We start from the raw sequence: 20,729 nt of genomic DNA on the forward strand, positions 1-20,729 counted from the left end.
ATTTTCTAAAGCTTGTATATAAAGTGTAAGACTTCTTATCATACTCTTGTCTTGTTCCAAAAAACCCCAACTTCTTCCAAATAAGGGGTTTTCTTCCTATATATTTTTTCATAGATAATAATAATTGCCCTGTTCTCATTGGAAAATTCTTACTTATTTCTTCTTTCCAAGTTTATACATTTTGCTGGTAATGTAGGACTGTGGTAAGCTTAGCTTTTTTACCCAGTTACTTTTAATTGTGAGTCAGGTGACTCCTTTTTACATTTAAAGAATAAAAAATATTTAATGGGTACAGAAATGACAGAAAATACTCTAGACAAATAAGTCTTGCAGAATATTTAAAATCATGACTATGAAATCAGATTTAGAAACCTTTATTAAATCACAGGTGATATAGGACAAATGTGAGCCTATTTTAAGATGACAATTGAAATTCTGAGTGACTTAGCTAATCAGATTACATTTTCCAGAGCAGGCTATTATGGAAATTCTAATGCTGAGCTTCCCTGCTGCACCAAAGAAGGCAGACACTGAGTTTTCAGAAAATTAGGTTTGGACAAAAACTGTATTTGCCAGCAAATATTCCTTGGTATAAAATAGAAAAATAGAACGACAGTTTAAACAGAAAGAGAGTTAAGCGTAGAATAATTGTTTTGTCAATTGTAGATAAGTGAAGTTGAAAAGATACCCCTTGATCTCAAGGATGGAATATGGTCACCATGCCAGATAACTGAGACATTTTGGTGGTGTTGTTTTAAAATCAACTTAGGAAGATACAGGGAACTCCAAATGCTTTTCTTTTTTTAAAAAAAATAAAGGCCTGTTCCCTATCTCCCAGGACTCTAGATAAGAACCACACAATATTGAATACTGAATTGGGAATTTTCCTTTGGCAATCGTAACCCTTCAGCTGAAGAGAAGAGAAGGGATAGAAAAACAGTTTGCTGAACACTAAGCATGGGAAGAACAGTACATTTGTCATTGCTGTGTGCCTCCAGGTCATTTCTGATTTATACCAACCCTATCACAAGGTTTTCTTGGCAAGATTTGTTCAGAGGGAGTTGGCCTTCATCTTCCTCTGAGATTGAGAGAGTGTGGCTTGCGCAAGGTCATCTAGTGGGTTTCCATGGCTGAGGAAGGATTTGAACTCTGGTCTTTAGAGTTGTTGTCCAATGTTCAGTTCACTACACCATGCTGGCAGTACATTAGAAGACAATTGATCAAAACAGAACATGATGTGGGGGTTGTCCAGGGGATGCTTAAACCCATTGGCCTCTCTAAGGGATGGAAGTGTTTTAATGTTTTCTGCTAAGCCATTGGATTGGTTTGTTTAAATATACCCTTGATGTTTGCTGAGTGGGATCTGGCTTTTGAATCTGGTCGGCCTTTGCATGCTTTCTGCATCTATAGGCAACAACTTCCTTTAATCAGTGGAAGAAACCTGTACACAATTACTTTGGTTTTGCCTCAACCTTCAGAGCTTTAGTGCTCTTCCTGGCAGTTTTCCACACTGCTGCTTCTGGGACAAAATGAATTCTGTAGCCAACATGTCCAAAGAAAAATACCAAGGACAAGATATACACATCCAGAAAGCTAGCATATCTCAGTTTGTATGTAACAGTACTAGTCTGTGCTGTGGGAAATAGGGGGAAAGACTTAGAGAAATGCAGTTCAGATGAAAAATAATCCTGGAGTTTAGAGAACACAGCCCCAGCAGTTGCATATTAAAACAAGTGTGCTTCCCTTCCCTTGTTTACCTGTGTTTCAACACCCCAAGTGGTTGAAGCAGAGTTGGTGCCAGGTAATTGTGCTGAGTACTGAGGTAGTAGTCTATCACATTTATGCCGCAGGTGCAGTAGATTTGCTGATGTCGGGGCAGCTTTTTCTCACAGCATTTTGACTGCCGTGGGAGAGAAGATTCTTGCATCAGGTGTAGGGCTTGTCTAAAATACTGCAAACAGGATATGAGAGCCAAAGGGCATAGAATACAATGTAAGTGTGCTTCTTCCCATGCTGCCATTGACTTTGCCCCATTTTAACTACCTTGTTAGCATATCTGTGCTGGCAGAACAGTGCTGCCAGTGCATCTCTGGTGTTCTTCCAGTGTATCTCTCATGTTTTTAGCATGTCTTGTGTTCTACCAGCACAGTAAGGTGTCAGTTGAATTCTGCTATAATTCGTCAATTGACATAGCCCTCAGTGTAGGATTGTTCTTCTCCGATCTATTTATATTCCATAGTGTTCAGCTAAAATGCTTTCAGGGCATCTAAGTGTGAGTGACATGGCCTTCTACCTGAGAAATAAGAATATGATTTGACTTTATGGTCTTCAGGATTGTATGAATCCTTATGTGAAAGTGTTTAAAAATATCATTAAGAATACAATTTGCATTTAGTATCTTTAGGATTGTATGAATCCTTAAGTGAAAGCTTTTTAAATGGTTAAGATTATTGAAAAGTCACTGCTTTGCTTGCCAATCCACCAGCTTTCATAGCTTGCATCTTAACCAAGTGCCAAGCTATCCTCCTGAAACCAATTAACATTTATAGCAAATATGGAACATTGCCATGTTTATGTAAAGAGTAATTCACATGCAGTACCATCTGTATCTTGCTGCTACTTTATCAGAAACAAGCAGCAAAGTAATTTCCTGTAGTTTTTGTGTTTAGGTTTTTTTCAGGAGTGATAAATTGGAATGACATTTTTTTCCAGTTCCCAGTTTTTAAATTAAATATATTTTGATTTTTTTGGTGATTGAGCTTCTTTATCCCCAGGATTGGCACTGGACAGACAATCAGCAACCCCTGCCCACCAAAAAACAAAACAAAACCCCAAAACAAAACAAAAAAGCCACAAACTGTGGAAGTATTTTTTGTACCCAAGCTGTGTGATTTGAAGGAACCCACTGTTAAAAATCTAGGTACCATGTATGATAGATGAAAGCAAAGATGGATGGTTGCTTTTATTAATTTAATTATTTATTTATTTGGAGTATTTTTACCCCACTCTTCAGCCACAAAAGCTCTCAGAGCGGCTTACAAAATGGTTAATTCTAATCTAAAAAGACACGACATGAAAGGAGAAGGGAATGTTAGTGGGGAAGAAGATCAGGTCTAGCAGTTCTTCTCTCCCTCTGAGGCCTGGACCATGGCAGATGGACTGGAGGGAGGGCTCTCCTTCCTTTAGGCCAGGCCTGGTGGAGCTGGCAGGCCTTTCTCTCTCTCTCTCAGGTCTGATGACGTACAGTATATTTTACTGAAAATATGAATTGGATCACTTGTTGGATATTATGGTGTAAGAGGCATAACCAGATAAAATAATTTCCAAAACTGACATGTGCTGTGCCCAAAGAATCTGTAATGAAAGAGGAAGATGACTGCTGGAGATATGGTATGGGCCTATGTGGAGGGGGAGAATGTATGAATTGATTTTTTTTAAAAAAAGATTAAAATAAAAACATAGACACATTCCCTGAGATAACAAATTTTGTATTATGATTGGAGAGCTACATTTGGGTTATACTCTTAGATTCTGCGGTTGAAAAGCTGCAGGATCTTTTGAAATTGCACCAACTGCTGCAGGGTTGCAGGGTGTTTTATTTTGTATAGATAGTCACTCTGTCTGAGCATGCAGATGCCAATGAATGCTTATCATAGAATATTAATCTTTGTAATTCAAAGAATGTGAATTTTGTGCCAGGTTTAACTGCAGTATTTGAAAGGCAATGGATATATTAAATACCTCTGATTCTTACTTGCTTTTATGATGTATGGTGTTCCATTTTAAAACATGTTTGTGTCATTTTTCCAAGGTACAAGTGGGCAATAGCAATAGCAAGTATATTTCTATATCGCTTACCGGTGTACTACCAGTAAGTGGGTTTCTACACTTGTAACCTATTTTGAATTCAACTTGAAATTGGGCCTTGTAACTTGGATGACAACTATGCCAGATTTTTAGTTGTCTGTCATGAGCTCCTATTGAATGGTGGCTGTCCCCCTCCTTTTGTTTCAAGAAATATCCTCTCTGGGGACTAGAATTTTAGCTTCAAAGTCAGCACTGCAGTTCAGATGACAAGCAATACATCAGTTTTGGAAGTGTCTACCATGAGGTCCTGATGGCTGCCATAGAACAAAGCATTCTGTATTGTAGATAATATTCCTATCCTGCCTTATATTCAAAGATTTAGAGGTGGGGTTTAGTTAAAACACACACAACTTAAAACACTGTAAGACCACTTAGATAGTCAAAACTTTTCAGCATCAATTATAACAGTCCATTAGATAAAAACCAAGCTATTACTACTGATCCCCAAAACCTTGAGCAAACATTGCTGTTTAAATTGAGCACTCAAATGAGATCAATGTTTTGGGCCTTGGAGAGAAGGACATTCCACAATTGAAGTACCAGAGCCATGCAGGCCCTTTCCTGCTTCTCATCAGACATGTAATGGGAAACAGAGCCCAATATTTATTTAAATTTTGTATCTGTTGAGGAATTTTGTATCTGTTGGGTAAGGGGGAAACTTTGATCTTTTGGAGAAACAGCTCATTTTGCTGTGTTTGTTTTGTAGGAGACACATGAAATTGTGGCCATTAAGAAATTCAAAGACAGTGAAGGTAACTTTTCCCCATTTGTATATATGAATGTATTTGTAATGAAATTTATTAATTTTGTGTCCTATGATAATTCATCATTTTAATATGATTGTAATGAACATTGATTAATTTCTGATATTAAGTAGAGTAATTTACAGGAATAAGGATATATTGCTGTGTGTCAAAAGGGGGGACATGATGAGACCACAGTGCTTTTCCAAAACTTCTTGTGATAAGGCTTCCTGAAATAGTGTTTAGGAGGTTTCTGAAATGTAGATAGATTTTATTGTGGATTTTTTTTCCTCACCTGGGGCTCTCTCTAACCAAGGCCTTTAAAAAAAGATTACATTTTTGGTAATCCTGGGCCCAGTGCTATTCAACATCTTTATCAATGACTTGCATGACAGAATTGGGGGCATACTTATCAAATTTGCAGATGACACCAAATTAGGAGGAATAGCTAATACCCCAGAGGACAGGATCAAAATTGAAAATGACCTGAATAGACTAGAAAGCTGGGCCAAAGCTAACAAAATGAAATTCAACACAGAGAAATGTAAGATGTTGCACTTGGGGTGGAAAAATGAAATGCACACACATAGGATGGGGACACCTGGCTGAATGAAACTATGTGTGAAAGGGATCTAGGAGTCCAAGTAGACCACAAGTTGAACATGAGTCAACAGTGTGATGTGGCAGCTAAAAAGGCCAATGCAATTTTAGGCTGCATCAATAAAAGTATAGTTATCACTAGTTATCAGTGATGCTTCTGCTTTAGTCTTCAGTTTTCAAACCTTTTATTAAAAAGCACAGAAGTCTCCATTTTGAAAAGAGATTTGCTATGGTGACACTAAGTTCAATTTCACCTACACTTAACTGTTTCTTGAAGTGCTGGATATAAACTCTAGAGCAATTTTAAATAATGTCACATGGATTTCCTGTTTATCAGTTTGTTGAATGTCATAGAGCTGGTTCTGCTACATAATCCACTTTCTGTTGCACATTCTGTATCCCATGTATAAATGAGGAAAAAACAGACCGTATAGCTGAATTGTGAATCCTTCTGCAGTTAGTAAAACAGCAGGAACTAGATCCTGGGATATTCTGTGAGAAGGTTTATCCCTTTTTTAAAGACATCAAATGTCATTTTCCTCTTACCTCCTGCGTAAGGTAAGAGCTGTCAGATGACAAAATGCAGGATTTTAAAAATTATTTCTTGATGCCTAAGAGAGCAAAAATCCATGACACTACACTGGACATATGGAAACTTACTGCTCTTTGCCCTGGTTCCCTGTTGAAATCCTGTTGTCCAATAAAGGCGACAGCACTTAGTAGGTCAAGAGCAGAAAACTGTAGTGGTGTTCAGTGGATAACATCAGTTCTGTATCTTGTAAATCATTCTTCAAGACTGTACATCACTTGCATCCAGATACCACTTCTCCCAAATACACAAATGTATTAGTATGGTGGTGAAAGAAAATGTAATAATACTCTGGTTAGTTCATTCAGTGCTGTTGCAATTAATGTATGGAATAAATGATATACATGCAAGCATCGTAAGTTTATCTACTCAATAAATTCTGTGACTAATTAAGTCATGAAACTTGTATTCTGTGTGCCTTATGCTGTTTTAGGCTGCATCTGCATGGCAGAAACAATTCAGTTTGACACATTTTTTTTTTCTGCCATGGTTCAATGCTGTGGAATTCTGGGAATTGCAGTTTGTTGTGGCACCAGAGCTCTCTGACAAAGGAAATTAAATGTTTCACAAAACTACAATTCCCAGAATTCCATAGCACTGAACCATGGCAGTTAAAGTGGTGTCAAACTGGATTATTTCTGCAATGCAGACAGCTCCCTAGTAAACTTTTTTTTGGGGAACATCTTGGAGGTGACCTGTTCATCTGGTGTTTAGCTGTGGCCCCAGTGTTCCTGCTTATCAGTATATTGTAAAACAATGATTCCCAGGCTTTGGTCCTCGAGATGTTTTGGACTTCAACTCCTGGAAACTGCAGCCAGCTTGGCCAACAGTCAGAAATTATGGGAACTGAAGTTGAAAATATCCAGCAGATCAAAGTTTGGGAGCCACTGTTGTAAAGAGACACATAGTTCTACTTCTCGGCCAGACCCAATGTGAAAGCCACTCACATCAAAGTTGAAACAACAATACACTGGATGGGAGTAGCCAAACGTCAACTGCAGTACCATGAAACTCCCCAAATGCAAAGTTTGAATGTCAGCTGACTGTTGTCTATGCAGCAGATATCTCCTTTTTAGCGTCCCAGGCAGACCTAAGGAGGAACCTCTTTTCCCAGATTGGCTGGGGTGAGTTAAAGTGCCCTATCGGGAAGAGAAGCAGGTGACGAACCTGCACTAAGTCTGGAGCCCTAGGTATGCTCTGTGTTATCAGGAAGTAGAAGAAGACATCCTGTTGACCCACTTTTTCTCTGCACATTCCAGAGCAGGGTCCAAGTAAGAATAGGAAGACCCATGTTTCTTGTTGCACATGATTCCAAGGCTGCCTGGTGCCTGATTAATAGAAGCCTAGTATATTTGTACTCACATAGTGAGTTCATCCCTGTACTCTTTCATCCTGATTCAAGTACAGTATCTGCTGGAGTTTCTTTCCAGGACCCTCCATGGATACCAAAATCGGGGAAAACTCAAGTGCCATTATATACAATGGAATGGTAAAATGGTCTTCCTAATATGAAATTGTTTTTAGTTTGCTTTTTGTAATATATATATATATATATATATATATATATATATATATGAAAATGTTCAAGCCATGGATGCTTCAATCCATGGATAAAGAATCCATGGATACAGAGGTCTGTCTGTATTTTTATTCACCAGTAGTTCCCATTTGCTTGTTGTCGTAAGTGTAACTGAGGTATGTCTCTTCTTCCCCAACTGCTTTTCTATAGGGCAGTGTTCTGGAAATGTGCCTTTTGGACAATAAAGGGGCTAGAGCACTGATGGGATAGAAGGAGTGGAGGAAGAAGTGTTTTGGAGTTGGAAGGAAGTTGATTTAGAAAGATTTAAGGATTTCTGCTGTGCTACGGAAGCACCTTCCCAAATTGCACACTGATTTGTTCTTGTTGGTGCTCTCCACTATTTTTTCTACATTTTTATGTCTGTGAGACTAATTCATTTGTTGTTCATTTGCAGTAAGGAATGGTATTGGATAATGTTCTGTACTATTCTTAATGATACTTAAAGCTACATTTTCAGGAGGAATTTAGTTAGTAGCCACAGGCCAGCAGTGAAAGAACAATAAATAAAAAGTAAATACATTTCAGACAAACTTGTCCAAAGGCAGGCAAACAACAAAGGAGATTTGGATTAATTTTTGGAAAATGAGTTGTGTCTGTTGAAGTAAACCAGTTCAGATATTCTACAGCCATTTAAGTCATAGTTTTTATGTTACAGACATTTAATTCATAGCTTTCATATTATGGCTTAATAGTTAAATGACTGAAACACTATTCTGTGTTTTGTATTTTGAAACATTGTTAGTCTTGTGCTTGCTGTAAATGTTTGGGACAGGTTATTTCCTCTGTGCTGCCGGTGGGAAGCAGTGTAGTAGTAAAGTTTACCAACTTTTCTTTAACTTTCAGAAAATGAAGAGGTCAAAGAAACCACCTTACGAGAACTTAAAATGCTCCGTACTTTGAAACAGGAGAACATAGTGGAACTAAAAGAAGCTTTCAGAAGGAGAGGAAAACTATATTTGGTGTTTGAGTATGTAGAAAAAGTAAGTTCGTTATTTAGATGGAGGAAAGTTGATGCATATGACTAAAAATACCTGTCCAGCTTAAAAAAAAACCTCCTGCAGCTTAATTATCAAAGGAATGCCAATATAAAAAGGCTGTGTGCCTAGAAGAAGAAGGGCAACAAGGAATGGGTAAACCTAGCTTTCCTATATTAGGTTCCATTCTCATTTTTAGCCAATTTTCTCTTAATCATGAGGAAAAAAAGGTAAAATAAAGGTACTGCAACATTATGCAATAAATTAATGACTTCAAAGACTTAGTAATATCATTTCTGTTGGAATAAAAAACTGTAAATTCTTTGATCATTTCCTTTTCCCTTTATTGATGTGTGTTAACTCCTTTTAAATATCATGTGACTTTATTCAGCCTGGTTTTATTTTATTTCTTCATTTGATTTTTATTGCTAGCTGCGCTGTGTCCCATTTTGTTTTTTGCATTTTGTATGGATTACAGGGTTTTGTAATACATTGTTTTGTTTGCAGTTCTAGGTACATTTTACAGAAGAGCAAAAAGCAGAATATTTACAAATATTTATTAGTATGATATTATTGCTTATGATCACAAACTGCTTAAAATGTTCTTAGCAGTGTGCTTTGTGTTTTAATTTTTGTATTAAGGCATTTTTAAATTCGTATTATGCATTTACTATATTGTATGCCATCTTGAATCCTACACTGGGTGAAAGGCAGGATATAAATTAAGTGATAAAAACAGAAAATTAGTTCTTTCTTACAGAAATTTGGACATTGAAAGAATGCTAAATTACATTTTGAACATCAGTTAATAACTGATAAATATCTAGTTGTATAAATTCCTTTATTAGTATGGTGTATCTTGTAAGCCTGTAATGCGCAGCTTTAAATATATCAGTCTTGAAAAACTGAATGAAAACAGTGGGGATGAAAATTCAATCATGTTGGAATTCTTGGCTAAAAGTTCAGTCCCTCCCATTTTCTTCATTTAATGCTTCTGAGCCCCTGACTGTATTATTAACACTTAATACAGTATTAATTATACAGTCAAGTGCAGTCAGTGGAACTTTCTCTGTGGGGAAAAGAATTTCACTCTTGCTTTTTACTGCTGCTCCTCCTCCACAAATTTTCTGAATTGGATTGGAACTGTGCCCATCCCTGCAGAGGTCCAGCACTAGCAGAGCTCTCATCCAAATCAGAGCAACTGTGGGAGGAGCAAATAAGAGTGGTTTCATACTGCAGCAGCATACCCACTAACTACCCCTGAAGGCAGTTGTCATTTAGCAAAGGAGCCCAGCCTTACCTGGGATTCCTGTTTGCACCTGTGCAGTGGGACAATAAAGTGGTGGGTGGGGGAAATAGTGTTGCATGCCACAGCTTATCTTGTGCTCTCCCACACTCTGGGGAAGGATGGGAACAGTTGGCCAATAGGGATGGATTGACTAGCTGTAAGGGGAAGGTTTTCCCAGGCCAGCCTTACTGTCAAAGATTTTACTCAGGTCCACCTGGGGGACATAAAACTGTCTGCCTGATTAAATTCCTGCATTCCATATGAAAGTGCCCCCTTGACTTATTACCTTGTTTTTTATTTGTTTGTTTATATTAACTCAGTCAAAACTTTTGGCAGGTTGGCCATGGATTTGGATAAATTGGGGTGGGGTTGGGTGGGCCTGGAAGCTTGGATTGAAACTAAGAAACATATCCAATTTGGGACGGTGTCTGCCTTTAAGTCCAATTGGCAGGAGAACCATGCAATGGCTTTCTCCCATGTGGAGTCCTGCCTAGTAGGTGATTTATTGGCCAACAGACTGCCCATTAAAAGTATCTGTGGCTTTTGCAGAGCCAGCCTTTTCAGTTGTAATCAGTAAAATCTGTGTCCAGTTTTTCTTCCACACTGTAATATGTCTAAGTCTTTAGGAGGCGCAGTGGTTAAATGCCTGTACTGCAGCCACTTACTCAAAACCACAAGGTTGCGAGTTCAAGACCAGCAAAAGGGCTCAAGCTTGACTCAGGCTTGCATCCTTCCGAGGTCGCTAAAATGAGTACCCAGATTCTTGGGGCAAATTAGCTTACAGTTGTAAACCGCTTAGACACTGCTTAGGCAGTATGAAGCGGTATATAAATGAAGCTTGTTTGTTTGTTTATTGCAGCACATAGTCCTACATCACCACTGAGAGCTGCAGTCCTTTTTCACTCTGATCCTACCTCACAACCATGTAATCATCTGTATATACCCAAGGCTCTCATATTGAATAAATATTCTGAGAAAGTAGATTGGAATATCCAGCAGATCATTTTAAAATAATTGTTCATCTTAAAGGTTCCATAAGGCTCCTTTTTTACTTTTTGTTTAAATGGAATAACATGGAACATGGATCTTGCAATGGCTAACCAGATGATTGCATTCTAACCACATATATTTTATTTCTTCAAATCTATGTGAAGGTTATTTCCCCCTTTCTTCTTTGTTGTTCTGTTTCCCTTCCTCATGAGAGTTGAAGGTACAGTACTTTAAAAAAGGAATACTTTCCCATAAAGGGTATTCATCCCACTTTCAGTCCTTGCAAATGTTGCAGGTTTTACATTGTTTTAAAAATACTGCTGACAAAAACAACAAATCTTAGAGAAAATTGTTTGGAACACATTCCAGTGTTTTAAGACAATATGGTATGTCTGTTTCTACAATTTAGAACCAGTTGTCTTTTTTTAAAAAAACAACAACAACAACTCACCAAACCCTGTTTCAGAAGATGAGGCAGTGAATCAAAAATGAATATACAATGTGTCAGAAGCAATCTAAAAGCAATTTCAATTACAGCTGCTACCTGCCTATCAGCTTTGATCCTAGTCTGTCTGTAGGAACATTGACAACTGGGCCCTTTTGTGGGAAGACAGCTAGATGTTATGCATTCCTTGGTCAAATCCAGGCTGGTCAACTATGCATTCTCTGTAGGGTGTTACTTTTAAACTGTTGTTGGGACAATATGCTGCATCCAGACTTCTATCCATACTACTACCTATATCACATTGGATCACATTGGTTGTTGGTTGATCTACACTGGCTCATTATATCTAAATACAACTCAAGAAGTAGATTTCTTCTGTTTAAAGATCTGTATGATACCTTAAAGACATTCTCTTGCTTTATGAACCTGCCTGCTCACTGAAATCATCAGATACTTCAGTTTGTGTTCTGCCACCATCAGATGTGCATCTGCCATTGAGCAGAATAAGGCAATGTTTTGGAAATGTTCCTTTTTCAGATCACACCTCCCACAGTCCTCTGCCAGACTGTCTTTGCTATCTGCGAGATTTGGTCACTGTGGTAAAAAAAAAATGCTGTTGCAATTTCTGGTCTTTGCGGGATAGTACAATATCTATAGGTTATTGTACAGGTCTCTAGACTGAAAGTCTAGATCCTGTACAATAGACCAAAGACCCTGTTTTCTTCAACATCTTGGATACAGGATAATTTCTACCTACCTGGATTAGTTGTTTCTCCATACTACCAAGTTCTAGTTTTATGCCTAGTTTAGGAGCTGGAAAAGTGCCACAGTACAGATATTGTTGGGCTTCAGTTCCCATCATTCCTCACCATTGGCTATGCTGGCTAGTTTCTTGGCAGCTGCAACCAACAAAATCTGTAGGGCTACACTTTGCCCACCCACGATTTAGCCTCTGAGAGAAATGCCATAAATGATAGGTGTTAGATCCTGGTTGTTTTGGAAGCCGCCAGATTGGATTAGGGAGGTTCATGGGAGCAGCTGTATTTTTTTCTGCTGCAATTACTCCAGTTATGTTTTTGTTTGTTTACATTATTTGTAACAATATTCTGAACAGTTACTTTTGTGAAACAAGGAGTGACCTCTTTGTACTGATAGAGACCCAGAAGTTTAACTAAATCAATTTTTCTGGTTAATTAGCCAAACTTGAAAGACAGATTTATGCTTGGAATGAATTTAGTTTACAGTATTAATATTGGATTAACAGTTCAAAGTGTCATACTGCATGATTACTTGTCTACTTGTGCTTCTGCAAAATATTTTAGAGGTAATCTGGGTCAACCTCCATTTAACCTCTAATATAATTATGTTTAACTTGTAGAATATGCTTGAACTGCTGGAAGAAATGCCAAATGGAGTCCCACCTGAAAAAGTAAAAAGCTATATATACCAGCTAATTAAAGCAATTCATTGGTGTCATAAAAATGATATTGTTCATAGAGGTGAGTATATCAGAGAAACTCTCTTACAGGCAAAATTTGGAAGCATTTTGAAGTTCTAAAATCAATATAACTTCACTGATAATTCATTATTGTTTTCTTTAAAACTGTTCAATATGGAACAAGGTACAGAGGGCAACCCACCCAGCTTTAATATACTATATATTTGTGCCCTTAAAGTAAAATTAACTCCTCCTCGGTTGTTCATGGAGAGTATGATGTTTATCACACTATACTCTTAACGAGCTATGATTCCAGTGTGACTCCTCTAGCTGCCTCCTGCTGCATTCTGGGATTGGCAGTTTTAAGGAGGGGTATTTTTCTCTGCCTGAGAATTCTAAATACCCCTCCTTAAAACTGCCAGTCCCAGAATGCAGCAGGAGGCAGCTAGAGGAGTCACACTGGAATCATGGCTCATTAAGAGTATAGTGTGATAAACCTCTGAGAGAACAGACTGTTCTAGAAGAAAATTAACAAAGTGTAGGGCAGAGTTACCCTGGAAGTAGTAATATGACATGTATTCTCTAACGAAAAAGCTTTGTCTTTTTTGTTAAATTATTAGTTAGGAATCCTAATTATTGTATTCTTTGTCTTTGTTAGTTTGCTGTTTTATATTTTTGTAGTGTTGCTAAAAAATAAAAAAAATTCAGCAGCAAGCTAAGAAACATGCTTTAGAGCTGTTCATGTTGTGGCTGAACAGCAAGTATATATGGCTCAGGTCCACACTATTTGACAGACCATGGCGGGATACAAACCGCCGCTTTGCGGCGCTTCCCCGCCGCCGCCGTTTGCTCCGCGCGGGAGCTGCAGCAGTCAAACCGCGCGGCTCCCGCGCGGAGCAAAAAAGAAGCTCCATTTCGGAGCTTCTTCTTGCGGCGCCTCTATGACGTCGCGAGGCGCCTGGCGCGGACTCGCGACGTCATAGGCGCCGCGACACGTCTGGACGCTATGCGTCCAGTACGTAAAGATGGCGGCGCCCATGTAGAAGGGGCGCCGCCATCTTGTACATATAGGATACGTACTAGGGTTAGGGGGGTGCGGAAGCACCGCCCCTTCCTAACCCTAGTACGTATCCTATACGTACTATATGGCGGTTTGTATCCCACCCATATCTCCTTGTATGAACTGGAGAGGTCCTCCTCTCCGTCCAAACACCATCACAAGCATGGTTGGTGGGGATGTGAAAGAGGGCCTTCTCGGTGGCTGCCCTAGACTCTGGAAGTCCCTGTCGAGAGAGATCAGAATGGCTTCCTCCTTGATGGCCTTCCATGGGCAGGTGAAGACCTACCTATTCACACAGGCTTTTAAGGAATTGTTATAAGGACAGGCTGGGATGTTGTACCATATCAAAAAAAATGTTGATGCAGTTTATTATGTTTTTAATTGTACTGTTTTTTAATATTCTGAAGCTGCTCTGAGTCCCAGTTCTGGGATAAGAGCGGGATACAAATAAATATAATACATAAGTCCCCACTTCAGCAGCAGAAATTTCATTAAGAAAAATATTTCAGTTCTCTAGTGAGAGTGAAGGCGAGAAAGTTGGTTTAAAGATCATTGTATTTACAACAAGAAATGTAGTCAGCTCTGTGTGTGTTTTGTTTTAAAAAGCAGATTAAATGGAAGAGAAAGATTCAAAGGAAAAAGAAAGAAAAAGCAAAGGATTACATCAAAGAGATTTTGTAGACGAAAGTTTGGATAGGAAAAAAGAATTAAGAAAACAATTATTAAAAACGGTGGTGCAAACAAATGAATGAGATTAGGTGGTTTGATGGCTTCAGCTGAGGATAGTTGCGATTTTGAGAATCCCATTCAATCATTTCTGGCTATTAATGATTACCAGGTTTGACAACTGGATGCCTGTGTACCCTCCTCTGAATGATGGCTTTAGTCAGAGTTTGTAGCTTGCCATGCTTTTACTTTCTGCTTTGAATATAGCACAGAGTGCAGCATCTACAGGTTTGATGAATCTATATCCTTGGTATCTGCAAATTGCATTATTTAAAAGCTTTGAACACTTGTTGAGAAAGATGTTTTTAGTTGCTACAGTGCTGTTGCAAGTACCTTAATCTCAGCTGACACTCTGTTTGGTATGTCTCTTAACTTAACAGAATCTTTAGTAATATCTGTTGCTGCCCTCAGTCCAGAATGTTTACCTATTTGTCATGGGACACAGATGTTCTAAAGGAACAAATTGAAAACTTGGTACCTTCAGAGTTATTCATGCTGTTACTTGTGTACAATCTACTAAGAAATTAAAAATTAAAACAAATCAATTCACATTCAGATGATGAAAACTTATTAATTTCTTATCCTGATTCTACCAAAAAAAATTAAAAAAAAATAGCAAAAAATAAAAGTAAACTAAGCATTTTGAGCTAAAAATTGAGAAAGCTACTGAGTGGAAGTGTAAACCCACCTGATTGCTGAATCAGATCAGTGTGCCTCAAATGAGATTGAAGAGAGAGAGAGAGAGAGATGCCAAGGGCAAGTGGTCTTATATTGTGAAAAATGATAGAGACAATTGTGAGTGGTCAGATGGAGATGAGCAGCTTATGTCACTTTCAGGTAGGATGTATATTGTGGATGATTTCATGTTACTTTTATCAAAAGTAATTAATGTTTTAGATCTTAATTCTTTCTGTCCTGGATTTAACCTCTCATGGCTGAAAAGGTGACATATGCTAGATGTTCAACATGTGGTAGTTATACAAAACTATTTTGAAAAATGTAAGCAATTTATATCATTTAATTCGTGCATATTAGGTCAGCAGTTCAGTAATCAAAGACTATGTTTGCTTAGTGTATCAAGTTTTGCATTCTACACTGCTATGATTGGCAAAGCAGTCTAAGCCAAAGAGTATGTGGGTACAGTGGCAATTATATAGGTGCTTGCTATAGATTCAATTCTGCTGGAAAGATGTAAGGCTACAGTTTGGAACATACCCTCTATTTTTATTCAGCATTATAAAATAGATTAGTGTAAATCAGCAAAAGGGGGAGGGGTTCAGAAGGCGGGTACTTCAGCATGTTTTGTGAGATGGCTTCCAGCCATCCCAACCTTTAAGGCAAACGGGTTTGGCTATGTCCCACATTGTTATGCTGTTTTGTGCCTACTAGAAAATGAGACATTTTGCCCATTTTTCTAAGGTGCAGGGGAACAGTTCACTGTCACACATTTCAGTGATTACAAGCTTGCAAGAGATGAGTTTCTATTCTTTCATTCCATTTAAATCTGGTTAAGACAGGGCTGTAGAAGGAAATCGAAAGGCGAGGGAGATGAGAAGAAGAATATTCTATCAGATCATGCAATTCCAGCTTCTCACATGGGAAATGCAAGGGCTAACTCACATAGTTACAGATTGCTCTTTGCATCTCAGAACAGTAAGCTTTTACACTATTTTAGCATACCTTGAATTATTTAGTGTCTCTCTCTTTCTGTCTTGTGTATGATTACTTGCAATTAGAGAAAAAGTCAAGGTGAGTGCTATGATATGTTTCAATATTTCCAGTTGAAAACAACACTCTTGAATGAATACGTAATTTTAGTTGGATTTTGCCTTTGATTTTCAAACCCATTTGATAATCACTTTCAGAAACACACAGATAATAGTATTTGTTAAATATTCTTGTTAAAAGAACTAGTATTAAAAAATTCTGTTAAATTAATAATGCAGACTAAAGTGTGTACTATTATTTGTTGACATATATCTGTGCATTTAATATTTCAGATATCAAGCCAGAGAATCTCTTAATAAGTCACAATGATATTTTAAAATTGTGTGACTTTGGTAAGATTGTTTTTCATTTTGTTATGCATCAGTTTATTTTAAAAATATTTTTGTGTATTGTATGTCTTTAATTTATAATTAAACTTAAAATTTAAGTTAAGTGCTACCTGAAAAATCCCTTACCCTTGTTTTAAATCTATTTTATTTAAATTAGTAACCTGCAATCATACTCAATAAATAAAGAACTGTGTCTCAGACTTTAATATGTATTGTATGGATGGTATTAGTTTAACATATAGTTTTTATTAGGTTTGTTAACAGTAGGACTGTTTCTTCCTGAAACCAGGAACAATTTAGAAAGGCAGTAAGGCTTCTTAAGATGGCAACATAAGGTTTTCCATAGAGGGCAATGCAAGGGTATATTTATTTATGGATTAATTTTAATTAAATAAATTAATGTTTAAAGAAAGAAACAAATTGTTTAAAACATTTAAGTGTGGATGTATGTGTGGGTGTAGCTTATATAGCCACATGTTCTTGGTTTTTATGTTTAAAAAAGAAAAATATGAGAGAGCTTGACCAAACCAGTAGTCCATCATCCTGCTGCTGCTGCCCACCAGTGAGCTAGATCTGGGCATAGAGAATATGGCTTTCTGATAGTTACTGGACTGGACTGTAGCCAACATGGTGAAGGATACGGGACACTGTGTTGGGGGTCTAACATATACGACACACGTTTATACATTGTACCATATACAGTGCGCCTGTGCCATACGCGGGCGCGCCATACGCGTCCTTGAGCATACACACTCAAGCCGCGGGCCGTGCGTGGGGCGGCGCATCCCATTCAATTGAATGGGTGCGCGCGCCCGTTGCGCCCCACCGCACACGGGCCCCATTGTTTCCAATGGGGCTCGAGCATAGGCGGAATTCGCCTTACGCGGAGGGATCCGGAACGGATCCCCCGCGTAAGGCGAGGACGGACTGTAATACACACATTTATGCATTAATCATGTGTACAGATACAAATATATTATAACCAGCACGTATAAAAAGTGGCAAATATATTTGAAAAATGCTACCTCAAAAACATTAAAATATGTAATGTTGAAAATTTAAATCCATACAAGGCCTAAAACTAATTTTATTTGAAACTAAAATTTAAATGGAAAACCAAACCAGTAAAGAATGGTGTGAGTTATTGCCCAACAACATTTGTGGGGGCCACAGACTGTACAGAAAGGACAACATGCAAACAACTCACATAGTGGGGGAAATCGTTAGCTATGTGTGTTGAACAGATGAGCAGATCAGTAGTAATGGTACCAAATGTCTTTAAACGATATTCAGTATTGTTTCCACCATTAAAATTAAATTCTATTTTTGTTTTCTATGGGAAATCTTAGCTTTTAGAACTGTGTGTATGGAGTGTTCAGGCTTTCTTTGACGACAGTAGTTTTCAATCTGACTTCAAAAATTGTGTAGTTCCTTGGAGGTTTATTGGAGTTCTTCAGGAAAATGCTCAGTAATAGCAGATAAGCTTTTCTGAAAGATTGCTTTCTTACTGTGACTGGTAGAAAAAGAAAGCCTGCATGAAACCTTGCTCTTTTTAAAAATCAGTATGCTTTTATACAGCAGTTGGTGAGTTTCATTACTTTAATTATAATTATTATTTGTATTGTAATAAGCAGCAGCAGAACCCTTTTGATTTAAGTAGGGCAACTTTGACCCTTAGTGAGCCTGGCCAGTACCCAGTGTAAATCCTCACACACACACCAAAGTCCTCTGCAGTCTGCCTGCAGAGGTTTGTTGACAGAGGAAAGGTTTATGGAGAAGGTTACTTGAAAGCTTAAACTTCTACTGTGCCTTGAATGTATACATTCAATAGGGATTAAATTTCAGTGAACTCAATAAATATTTTTGGATCACCCTGGAAATTAGCAATCTATTGTGTTCTTTTAGGTTTCTACTAAGAGTACAAGGGCTATACAAAAAGGCCTTTAAACGGTGTAGCCTGTGCATGTCTGTTACATCTTGGCTGGACTGGGTTGTATGCATGCATAATTTGCAGTAGGCAGCTGCTTAGACACATGTTGTGTGGGTGTGGTTTTTTTCTTGTAAGAATGTAGAAGGAAGAGTACTAGGCATAGACTAATTATAACAGATGTACAGTACTTGGTTATTGCATTCTGGTGTTTCATTCTCCAATACATCTGCTATGTTTGAGAGTGTTTCCCTCCCACTACTCCAGCATTCGTCATTTGAACATTTACATAAAACACTGCATAGGATTTTGCTTAGTCCAAGGAAAGATCAAAGTGTGTTGAATGTGTACAGATGGGTCAAAAGCACCATGCAGATAAAGTAATTCAGTTGTATATTCAGTCAAAACCTTGAATGTTAGTTTGTGCCAAATGAGCATCTGGGTTGAATCTCAGATTTTGTGCACTAATAAAATCCTCATACACTAACAGTCTTCTATAAATGTACTTACACAAGAATTCCCACAAGCTGTTACTATAATTCTTCCATTTCTAGAGATGCTCCTTCTCTTATATCGATATCTTATAAGCAGTTGTTTAGCATGTGATCTGTCATCTGGAAGGCTGTTTCTTGCTAGAAATAGTTCTCTTCCTTCTAGTAGGAAATGAATCCCAGCAGGTTTTTAAGAATTTGCCCTAGAAAGAGAGTACCATTTTCTCACACAGCAGTAACATAGGGGCTAGAACTTTCTATCTTGTGGATATGAGTCTTAAAGAGGCCACCTCTTTCCCCCACAGTAGTGAGAAGTTTGTTATGTGAACTTCCAGAAGGCAAGAGGAGAATCTGAGTAGAAGATACCATGGCCCTATTGGATGATCTACGTCACTCATTATGCAGAAGAAGTGAAAGAATACACTGGATTATTTAGATTTCCCCCCACATTTCTAGGTCTAGTGTAAAAGGTTATATAGGTCCTTTTTCTGTATTTGTTGCCACTCTCATTTTGTTTGAGATGGAGAAGCAGGTGGGCACAAGTCATGTTTCCTTTCAAGCTGCTTCTGTGTAGCATGCAAAATGGTTCTTGCTGTTTACTATGGTATCGATGCCCATGATACAGAGTGCAGCGCTCTAGTCTTTTCTAAGTGAAAAAGGCACACCAAAAGTGGAGGATTGTTGATGTAGTGTTTTAATAGAGTAGTGGCAGGGCTGCTTTCATGTGGAATAATCACGTTAATACACAAAAACAAACTAGATAGAAATGATCTGAGCATTTCATTTTAAGAAACTTTTAAACTTGAAAAGTTTTTTTAAAAAGTAAATGTGTTCTAAGTGATTTTTCAAATTACCTTAATGCAGGTTTTGCACGGAATTTGTCAGAAGGAAGCAATGCTAATTACACAGAGTATGTGGCCACCAGGTGGTATCGTTCACCTGAACTCTTGCTTGGGTAAGTATTCTTGGAATATGTAGGTAGATGCTTGGCATTTTGTAAATCTTACTCATCTTATCCATTATTTATTAATGCATATTTATTCTAATGCTGATAGAATATACTGCTTCATACAATATGGCTACAGTTTATGGAGCAGAACAAATTATTGTCTTGGCTGTTTATTTGCCTTGTGTAGCTATGATAGTCAGAACTAAACTGAATGCTTTCCCCCCTTGAAGACTGACTGACCTAAACAAAATCTTGTTAATATATGATTTGATTTGGTTTTTGAGCAAGTTTCTTATCCCTACACATAACATAAGATAGAAATGGCCAACAGAAAAAACACCCAAAATAAATGTTTGGGCATCCATTAGCAGAGGCATCCATTTGCATGAATTGATGAATCCATCAAATCATAAAGTCCATAGAGGTCAGAATGTTGTGTGTTATAAACCCTTTCCTTACCACTAAACAGTAACACATATGCCACATATTGACTTGTTGAAACACTTTAGAATCTTCTTTAGTTTTTCTGTCTATCATTCATAGTCTTCAGCACATGAATTCATGTACGCAAAATACCTAGTCAGTTTGTATCTCTCTTCTTTATTGCTCCCAGCCTCCCTATTGATGACCGGCTTCTGCACTTCTTTTGTGTTTCTTGGGCTGGCATGCATGTTCTCACAGATGAGAGCATGTGCATGCATTTGTATGGGTGTGTGTACATATGTCACAGAGTATGTCCATCTCTAAGCTGTTGCTTTTTTTTATCTTGGACATAGGTTTTAGGAATAATTTGGGCAGTAAATATATCCTTCACATATGACTTTGACCTTAATTCATAATTAGCTATGTGTATCACTGCAAAGGAAGTATCTCAGATATCATTTCCTTGGATAAAGTCAATTCATGTGACTGTAAAAGAAAGAGACCAAAGAATGTTTAAGACAAAATATTTTCCAAGATATTTTCATCTAATTAGATCTGCATACTTTTTAGGTGTCAGGCACTA

General features: G+C 37.8%; 1 protein-coding gene across 2 annotated transcripts in view; it reads left to right on the plus strand.

Annotated features, from left to right (window-relative positions):
- Positions 1-20,729, plus strand: part of CDKL5 (cyclin dependent kinase like 5) — a 77,757-nt gene that overhangs the window by 29,090 nt on the left and 27,938 nt on the right. For both annotated transcript variants that reach the window (XM_089511696.1, XM_089511697.1), the window contains exons 4-8: positions 4,574-4,619; positions 8,222-8,358; positions 12,454-12,574; positions 16,300-16,359; positions 19,639-19,729. In XM_089511696.1, coding sequence (XP_089367822.1) covers positions 4,574-4,619; positions 8,222-8,358; positions 12,454-12,574; positions 16,300-16,359; positions 19,639-19,729 — 455 coding nt within the window. The remainder of the gene's footprint in view (positions 1-4,573; positions 4,620-8,221; positions 8,359-12,453; positions 12,575-16,299; positions 16,360-19,638; positions 19,730-20,729) is intronic.

The sequence above is a fragment of the Sceloporus occidentalis genome, unplaced genomic scaffold, assembly GCF_023333645.1.
Source record: "Sceloporus occidentalis isolate IW3139 unplaced genomic scaffold, rSceOcc1.0.p SCAF_2, whole genome shotgun sequence".
Classification (NCBI taxonomy): Eukaryota; Metazoa; Chordata; class Lepidosauria; order Squamata; family Phrynosomatidae; genus Sceloporus; species Sceloporus occidentalis.